The sequence below is a fragment of the Alosa pseudoharengus genome, unplaced genomic scaffold (genome assembly GCF_046254945.1).
Source record: "Alosa pseudoharengus isolate Yale_2024_CS ecotype anadromous, Long Island Sound unplaced genomic scaffold, YU_APseudo_1.1 YU_APseudo_1.1_scf_18, whole genome shotgun sequence".
Classification (NCBI taxonomy): Eukaryota; Metazoa; Chordata; class Actinopteri; order Clupeiformes; family Clupeidae; genus Alosa; species Alosa pseudoharengus.
In genome coordinates, this window is record NW_027468650.1 from 2,998,685 (window position 1) to 3,008,684 (window position 10,000).

Below are 10,000 nucleotides of genomic sequence, written 5' to 3' on the forward strand. Positions count from 1 at the left end.
ACATCACATGAGGATGTTGTAGCCTCTTCTCAATGGCAAGCTAGTATAGCGTAGTGGCCGAACAATCCCACTGTATAAATCCTGTCTGTACTGACCACCAACCTCATTCGATTTGTAAGTAGCTTTTGCATTTTGTTGCTGGCATAATAATGATTCATTAATATGATAGACTTTTTGCGAAGGTCAGTGTTGTTATGAGATGAATCGAAGGTCATGGTTAGTAGTACAGTATATGGCAGACTGTACAGTACATACTTCATGCGTGTAAAACCCTTATATATGCGTTTACACCCTTAACTATTTCAGGGGGCTTACTAGAATTTGGGCAATAGAACAACTGTCAAGAACTCAAAATGACAATTCACTGATGTGAGTGCCTCATATCACACACACACACACACACACACACACACACACACACACACACACACACACACACACACACACACACACACACACACACACACACACACACACACACAAAGCCCTCCCATTCTCCCTTGACAGTTAATGACACAGCTTCAAGTCCAGTTAAGTCCTACAGGTTCCAGGGGAGCACTATTTTCAAACTCTCTGAAATGGGACAGGCACATCTAATCTATAACTGAGGACATAAGAGAACGCTACTCCTGGGAGTAGCAACGTCACACGTTCCTTTCTACAATGGTCCACTTTTCTAGGACCATCGTCCGTCATGGGCATGAGTTGACCTCTGGTGGGCGGCTCCATGGAACACAAGCAACAGATCGTCTGCGGAGCACGGAGCCCGGAGCACGGAGGCGGGTCATTGGCTCTCAGTTGCCCTTAAAGGGAGCAGCTTCCCAACTCAAAGCCTCTACCTGACACTTACTGTAGGGTGCAACTAGTGTGCTTCCCAACTCAAAGCCTCTCCCTGACACTTACTGTAGGGTGCAACTAGTGTGCTTCCCAACTCAAAGCCTCTCCCTGACACTTACTGTAGGGTGCAACTAGTGTGCTTCCCAACTCAAAGCCTCTCCCTGACACTTACTTTAGGGTGCAACTAGTGTGCTTCCCAACTCAAAGCCTCTCCCTGACACTTACTGTAGGGTGCAACTAGTGTGCTTCCCAACTCAAAGCCTCTCCCTGACACTTACTTTAGGGTGCAACTAGTGTGCTTCCCAACTCAAAGCCTCTCAAAGCCTTTCCCTGACACTTAGGGTGCAACTAGTGTGCTTCCCAACTCAAAGCCTCTCCCTGACACTTAGGGTGCAACTAGTGCGCTTCCCAACTCAAAGTCTCTCCCTGACACTTAGGGTCAATTAGGAGCTGCAGAGCCCTGTTGTGTGTGTACACTGGTTAATTGGGTGCTACGTATGATCACTGGTTTCCTGATTAAAATTGGTAATCACAAGCACGCCCCCCACTCCCAATCCACACACACACACACACACACACACACACACACACACACACACACACACACACACACACACACACACACACACACACACACACAGACACACACACACACACAACAAAACTCACATCTTTCAGTTTGTTACACACACACACACAACAGCACCATGAGCGCAAAGACACTTCTTTGCAACATCCAACAGTGAAATGCTTTCTTTGGGAGCGTGCATTTGCAAGTGAATTTTAATCCAGATATAAAGTAAAACTGTCCCAAACATATAAACATGCATGACATATACACACAAAGTCATGGACACATGTAGAATCATTCAATCTAAATTCATATATCCTTTGGGCTAACATTACTGAAGAATCTGACCAGGCCACTCCAAGACAATGGCTTTCTGTCAGGGTCACATGATCAAAGAGCAGATCGCTGCTCAAGCAGCCTCCATATCCCCTAGATGCCCTCGCCATTTGGCTGATACCTTAGCAACCTCCTCCTCAAGGCCAAACAGGAGTCAAGGCAAGAGCTCTAGATGGGCTTAGTGGACTTCAGATGTGTGGGTGGGTGTGTGGGTTTTGGATGGTGTTAGTTGGGGCCTTGACCACAATGAGGCAACGAGAGGCGAGGAAAGGTGGGTGGTGGTGATGTGGGGGTGAAGTGGGGGGGTCGGAGGGTGGTGAGGTGGGGGTCAGTGTGCAGTGAGTCCTAGCCCCCGTGTGGTGGGGGGGTGGAGAGAGGTCGGAGGAGGATGGCACGGGGTCTCCTACCTGCAGGGCCAGGGGCTTCCATCGCATGTTCTTTAGTAAGGCGGGGGCGGAGGTGAGCGTGCTCTGGGGACGCTTTTTCAGCGTCAGCGTCACGCCGGCGGGGTCACCGCGCAGAGAGTTTACCAAGTTTTTCAACTGCCAGCCCACCTACAGCAACAAATACAGAGTCAAACGCACATACACACACACACATACACACACACACACACAAACACACACACACACACACGGAGTGTACAGTACAATACAGCACTTCAATGCAGTCAGTGAGAAACCAGACGATAACATAAACAGACTAAGCTTAGCGGGCAGCTCAAATAGAGCAGGAGGTGGGCCTCTTAAAGCGTAACTCTCGCCAAAATGCATCCTAGGGTGTTTTTGTGAATGTACCCGAGTCAAACTTTCGTTTAACAGCATAATTATGTCCGAAGCGCCACTTTTAAGCTTGTACGCGTTGTCGTTTTCTGGGGAAAAGAAAGGTTTTGAACAACTCACTTAATTTTTCTGCTCGTCGCCATCTTACCAGTCAAGGAGTGAGTTGTCCAAAACCTTTCTTTTTAGTAAACTATGTGTACACAAACAATGTTCTCAATGCTCGAGTTCATGTGTAGAGACAGTGATGATATACTTCGATCAATGTTTCATGTTGTGTCAAGCCTTCTTAGTGTTTTAAAAATAGCAATTTTGACGCGATCATGTATCAAAATAGTAGTACCCCTAGGATTCCCATTCAAAAGGCCATTTCACCCGAAAACAACAACGCGGACAAGCTTAAAAGTGGCGCTTCGGACGTAATTATGCTTTTAAACGAAAGTTTGACTGAGGTACATTCACAAAAACACCCTAGGATCCATTTTGGCGAGAGTTATGCTTTAAGCTCAGCCATGCCCATTCTGCATGCATATTATATAAATCTAATTTGGTGGCAAATAATTCATCGGGCGCTGGTGAGGATGTCTACGTTATATAAACGCAGTGATGAAACACTGCAAAAAAAAACACTTCCGCCCACAAACGCATACTTGCAAACGCAAAAGACTCATGCACGATGCACACAGGCACACACACAAACACACACACTCACACACACACACACATACACACACTCATTTCACACACACACACACACACACACACACACACACACACTCTTCAATCACACACACACACACACACACTCATGCATGAGTGACTAAGCCAACAAAATGTACCAAATCTAATCACACAACTACTTAGCAGCAGGCAAATAAAGATTTGCATGCACAGACAACACATCCATCATTCATGACACTGTCTTCACAAAAACCTCTACAGAGGTACACAAGGACACCCTCTATACACACACACTGTCTTCTTCACAAACCCCTCCACACTGGCACACAGGACACCTTCTACACACACACTGTCTTCACAAACCCCTCCACACAGGTACGGGTCACAGGGACATGAGATGGGCTGGGACAGTATGTTCTTATGACTCTCCAGGGGAGTCTTTGAGGTAACACACATGTGTTCACAATTATGGCAAACGTCATCCTTCATGTACAGACTATTTTTGTTTGTGAGATTGGCGTCAGCTGCCTTGAATGGTTCTAGTGACTTTTGCTGTTCAGAACCCTCTGTCCACATGAGCAGTGTGACCCTTGTAATGTGTGTGTGCGTGTGTGTGTGTGTGAGTGTGTGTAATGTGTGTGTAATATGTTTCACACGTTAGCAAAGCGGTGGGCAATTACGCAGCTGCCAGCGAGGTGATTAATGGAGGATTAATGATGGTGTGTCTCTGTTGATCGTTTAGTGTGAGAAGCAAACACTCAGCCACTCAGCTTTGGCGTGTCCCATCAGGTGCGTACACACACACACACACACACACACACACACACACACACACACACACACCTTCCCAAGCGCACAGACACACACACACACACACACACAGTCTCTTTGTGTGATGAATGCAAAGCTCCAGGGGGGAAATGACACAAAGGCTTCAAAGGGTCTGAGCAAGCAGTCCGTGGGTCAAACCCTCGCGTGTGATTCACCCGGATATACTTTCCACTGAAAACTGTCAAAAAAATTGCAATGCTTTTCCTATTAACATAAATACTAATACAACTGGATTTAGTTGTTGCAAAAGTGCACATCAAACACATCCAGTACTGATACATCATGACTATTCTGATATCTCCCACAATATCGTCTTGGGCACTGATTTCCGTAGCAGAGTGACACGCAGGCAAACAACCTTAGTGTAGACAATCATGAAGAAAGACCTTATAAATGTCCTGTGCAACAATTAGACCTTATACATGTCCTGTGCAACATTTACACCAGTAGTGGCTTCGGCAGCCTGACCCTGAGCTTGCCATCACTTTCTCCAGTGTTCACTGTCCAGCAATGCGCCAGCACACAGACAGACATGCATACAGCAAAGCACTGCACTCACAGCTACACAGACAAACACCTGGATGGTGTGTCGACACACAAGTATAGTACAGATGAATAAGATGAGTACAAATGACTACAGATGAGTACAGGTGAGTACAGGTGAGTACAGATGAGTACAGATGAGTAGAGTACAGATGAGTACAGGTGAGTACAGGTGAGTACAGATGAGTAGAGTACAGGTGAGTACAGATGAGTACAGATGAGTACAGGTGAGTACAGATGAGTACAGATGAGTAGAGTACAGGTGAGTACAGGTGAGTACAGATGAGTAGAGTACAGGTGAGTAGAGATGAGTAGAGATGAGTAGAGATGAGTAGAGATGAGTACAGGTGAGTAGAGATGAGTAGAGATGAGTAGAGATGAGTAGATCAGCAGCTTTGAGAGGAGGAGGGAGGAGAAGGGAGGAGGAGGAGGAGGAGAACAGAGGAGGGGGCACTCACCACGGTCTGATGGTTAACCTGGATCACTTCATCTCCTGCATGGATCTTCTTACAGCGGTCAGCAGGCGACTGCACGCACACACACACACACACACACACACACACACACACACACACACACACAAAGATAATTAGAACTATTACTGGAGTGTAAATGACATTCTGCTTCATATAATTACCTCCCACGAATAAGGTCCACATTAACCTCAGATTCGCCCCATGGATCATATTTCCCCAACACTTACAGCAAAATTAGCACTCCTAAATATCAGATCTCTTTCAAACAAATCATTCTTAATTTATGATCTAATTTGCACACACAACCTTGATTTTTTACTTTTAACTGAGACATGGTTAGATCAAGCAAACAGTGCTGCTACTCTCATCGAATCAGCTCCCCCAAATTTCAGTTTTTTGAGTGCTACCAGACCAAATAAAAGAGGTGGGGGGATAGCTACAATTTTCAAGACGTCTTTTCAGTGCAATCAGTCGTCATTCGGTGACTTTACTTCATTTGAATATCTGTGTGCATGCATTAAGTCTTCTCCTCAGATTTTATTACTGACAATTTACAGGCCTCCAAAACATTCAGCTAAAGTTTTTCTTGAAGAACTAGGTGAACTGCTATTAGTTGTTTGCATAGAGTGTGACTGTCTTATTATATCAGGGGATCTAAACTTGCATGTGGATAATCCTGAAAACAATTATGCCAAGGAATTCATTGCACTAATCGATACCTTCTCCCTAACACAGCATGTACAGGGGCCAACACACTCTCTCGGCCATACCCTCGACCTTGTTATCACAAAGGGTCTCGATGTCTCTACAGCTGTTAAAGACCTGGCCTTATCTGATCATTTCTGCGTGTTCTTTGATGTGTCTATGTCCCCACACACTCAAAACACAGCTATGATGGTAAAAAGGAGAATCATAAATGATCAGACAAGTGCTCTCTTTGAGCAAGCACTTTCACTAAAGTCAAGTCAACTGTCAGACTCTGAAGACTTATTTGATCACTTTAATGCAAAAATGGCAAACATTATGGATGACATTGCTCCATTACAATTCAAGAAAGTTAAGGACAAACAGAAAGCACCATGGAGGCAAAATCCAGCAGTTAAACTTCTAAAAAGAGAGTGTAGGAAGACTGAAAGAAAATGGCGTAAATACAAACTTCAGATCCACTATGAAATCCATAAAGAGATGCTCCGCACATATAACTCTGAAATATGCAAATGCAAGTCTTTCTTTTCTAACATTATCAATAGAAGTTCAAATAACACTCGTATTCTATTTTCAACTGTTGATAAGTTAACAAATCCCCCCTCACAATTAGTGCCTGAACTTCTCTCAACTAATAAATGCAATGAGTTTTCATCTTTTTTTAAAGGTAAAATTGACAAAATCAGACTCAACATATCTGCTCAATTACAAATTCAACAACCTGAACTTCCAGCAACAAACAGAGGGAAACTAAACTTGATGTCAGAGTTCAGCTTGATAGACTACGAAACACTTGAAAAAACGGTACAGAATCTCAGCTCTTCCACATGTGTCTTAGACACTCTGCCTACCAATTTCTTCAAAACTGTTTTTCACCTCATAGCGGCGAATGTCCTTCAAATTGTAAATGTATCACTGCTGTCTGGCACTTTTCCTAAGTCACTGAAAACAGCTGTTGTAAAGCCACTTCTCAAGAAGAATAACCTGGATGCCTCCATGCTAAACAATTACAGGCCCATATCCAATCTACCTTTTATTGGCAAAATTATTGAAAAAGTAGTCTTTAATCAATTAACCACCTTCCTAACATCAAATGGGTATTTTGATTACTTTCAGTCTGGTTTTCGGGCAAATCACAGCACTGAAACAGCTCTCATTAAAGTTTCCAATGACATACGCCTCAACACAGATTCAGGTAAAACATCAGTCCTAGTGCTACTGGACCTTAGTGCAGCATTTGACACTGTTGATCACAATATTTTACTACACAGACTAGAACACTGGGTTGGATTTACAGGCATAGTTATCAGCTGGATTAAATCATATCTACAAGAAAGGAGCTTCTTTGTTGCCATCGGAAACTGTACCTCAACACCAACGTCCTTGACCTGTGGTGTTCCCCAGGGGTCAATCTTGGGGCCACTATTATTCAACCTCTATATGCTCCCACTTGGACAAATCATTCAAAATAATTTGATTTCATATCATAGCTATGCAGATGACACACAAATTTACTTAGCTCTATCACCAAACGACTATGGTCCTCTTGAATCTATGTGTCAGTGTATAGAACAAATCAACACCTGGATGTCTCAAAATTTTCTTCAGCTGAACAAAGAAAAAACTGAAGTAATTATATTTGGTAAAAATGAGGAAAGACTTAGGGTTGCCACTCTCCTTGGCACAAAAGGGTTGAAGGCAAAGGATACTGTTAAAAATCTTGGTGTATTAATTGACAGTGATCTAAATTTCAACAGCCACATGAAAGCGATAACTAAATCAGCTTTTTACCACCTCAAAAATATTGCCAAACTCAGAGGGCTGATGTCAAAATATGACTTAGAAAAAAAACTCATTCATGCATTTATCTCCAGCAGGGTTGATTACTGCAATGGACTGTTCACAGGCCTTCCTAAAAAGACTATTAAACAGCTTCAGGTGATACAAAATGCAGCAGCTAGGATTCTAACAAAAACTAAAAGAACTGACCACATTACTCCAATTCTTAAGTCCTTGCACTGGCTTCCAGTAAGTCACAGAATTGACTTTAAAGCACTATTGCTTGTTTATAAATCAGTAAATGGAGCAGGACCTAAATACTTGTCAGACATGCTTCAGCAGTACACACCTTCTAGTCCTCTCAGGTCCCAGGTGAAAAACCTGCTAGTAAAACCTACAGTTAGAACTAAACATGGTGAAGCAGCTTTTAGCTGCTATGCGGCTCAGCTGTGGAACCAACTTTCGGATGACATCAAAAAGGCCCCAACTGTAGCCAGTTTTAAATCTAGACTTAAGACCAAACTGTTCTCAGATGCTTTCTGCTAACTGTGCCGAGTAACAAATTCTGAATCTGCCTTGATAATTATTCTACTTTGTCTTTTATTACTTTTTTTACTACTTTTGCCTTTGTTTTGCTTACTAATTATTCTTTATTTTTAAATGATTTTACCTTGTTTTATGTTTCCTTTTTATTATGATCTTTACCTTTTAACTATTCTTTGACTATATTGCCCTTCTATGCTTTTATTTGTTATTATTGTTTGGTTTTGTTTATGTAAAGCACATTGAATGACCTCTGTGTATGAAATGCGCTATATAAATAAACTTGACTTGACTTGACGAAACAAAACTAAACAAAATGAAAAAATGAAAAAATGTGGCACTCTTGTAGCCTGGCGAGCCAGACCCACATTATAATGTAGGGTCTGGGCACTCACCGTTCGCAGTGCTCAGTCCGAGGGGCGGGATAATCAGTTGTCTTTCAAATTCCCTCTGCACCCAATAGGATATTTGTTTTCAAGTAGCAGGGAATTCAAGCCAAATCGTTGCAACTCTGCCATCAATCATTATGTTAAGCCCACCAAACGACTCTATACACGATTTCAATGTCCTGATTAAGTTTCGATTTCTGGAGCTCACAAGCCAACGGAGAATTGCTAGACTAGCCCTGGCAGCAAATGTAATTTGCTGCCGCTAGGGGCGCGTCTAGATTTCTAGGCTAGCACTCTTGTCTATTTTCTATATAACTAATTTGTGAGTCAACCGGCAACATTTCTTATCAAGCCCTCTGTGTTAGAATGTCATGATTTGGCTGCAGTGTGCAGCCTACAGCCTGTAGAGGAGTCATGTGCAGTATGCAGAGGAGTCATGTGCAGTATGTAGAGGAGTCATGTGCAGTATGCAGCCTACAGCCTGTAGAGGAGTCATGTGCAGTATGTAGAGGAGTCATGTGCAGTATGCAGCCTACAGCCTGTAGAGGAGTCATGTGCAGTATGTAGAGGAGTCATGTGCAGTATGCAGCCTACAGCCTGTAGAGGAGTCATGTGCAGTATGCAGCCTACAACCTGTAGAGGAGTCATGTGCAGTATGTAGAGGAGTCATGTGCAGTATGTACTACAGCCTGTAGAGGAGTCATGTGGGGAAAAGAACCCTTTCTAGACCTGATCTGGAATTTGACAAAGTCAGCAAATACTGTTTGGTAAGTAAACACATGAGAGAGAGAGATAGACAGGAGCAGGGGGCACCCACCCACACATGCAAACACAGGGCTAAGGAGAGAGAAAGGGGGAGATGAAGAGAGAGATAAAGAGAGAGAGAGAGAGGGGGAGATGAAGAGAGAGATAAAGAGAGAGAGAGAGAGGGGGAGATGAAGAGAGAGATAAAGAGAGAGAGAGAGAGGGGGAGATGAAGAGAGAGATAAAGAGAGAGAGATACTATATATGAAGATGGACAGATAGAGGAGAGGTGTGAGGGAATTGAAAGGCATGAGGGATGAAAGAGCAGTACCATTAGCCCACACACACACACACACACACACACACACACACACACACACGGGGCAAATTAAGTTTTCCACGGCGGCTGATGCTGCTATCAGGTGCCCCCGTGTCTCATTAATGCGGTAGATTGTATCGTTAGCCCTCCTGCCCCAGTGATACGCAGGCTGGCGGCGCCAGTGGACTGATGGGCAAGGCTTCATTAAAGAATCACCCAGCTTTACACACACACACCCAGCTTAACACACACACACCCAGCCTGACACACACACACCCAGCCTGACACACACACACCCAGCCTGACACACACACTCCCAGCCTGACACACACAATTAAACGCGGCTCGGCTCGGCTCAGCTCAGCACAGTGCAGCGCAGCCAAGACACTCCAAATGAGATGATGTCCAAATCGCCTTTTGATTCCCATATCTGAAACGCAAGTACTCAATATGCTCACAGCATGGAC

At 43.8% G+C, this 10,000-nt stretch overlaps 1 protein-coding gene across 1 annotated transcript in view; it reads right to left on the reverse strand.

Moving 5' to 3' along the window:
• Positions 1-10,000, reverse strand: part of cnksr2a (connector enhancer of kinase suppressor of Ras 2a) — a 74,489-nt gene that overhangs the window by 58,502 nt on the left and 5,987 nt on the right. Inside the window, exons 4-5 of the mRNA XM_076291404.1 lie at positions 5,037-5,105; positions 2,152-2,298 (exon numbers count right to left, since the gene is read on the reverse strand). Coding sequence (XP_076147519.1) covers positions 2,152-2,298; positions 5,037-5,105 — 216 coding nt within the window. The remainder of the gene's footprint in view (positions 1-2,151; positions 2,299-5,036; positions 5,106-10,000) is intronic.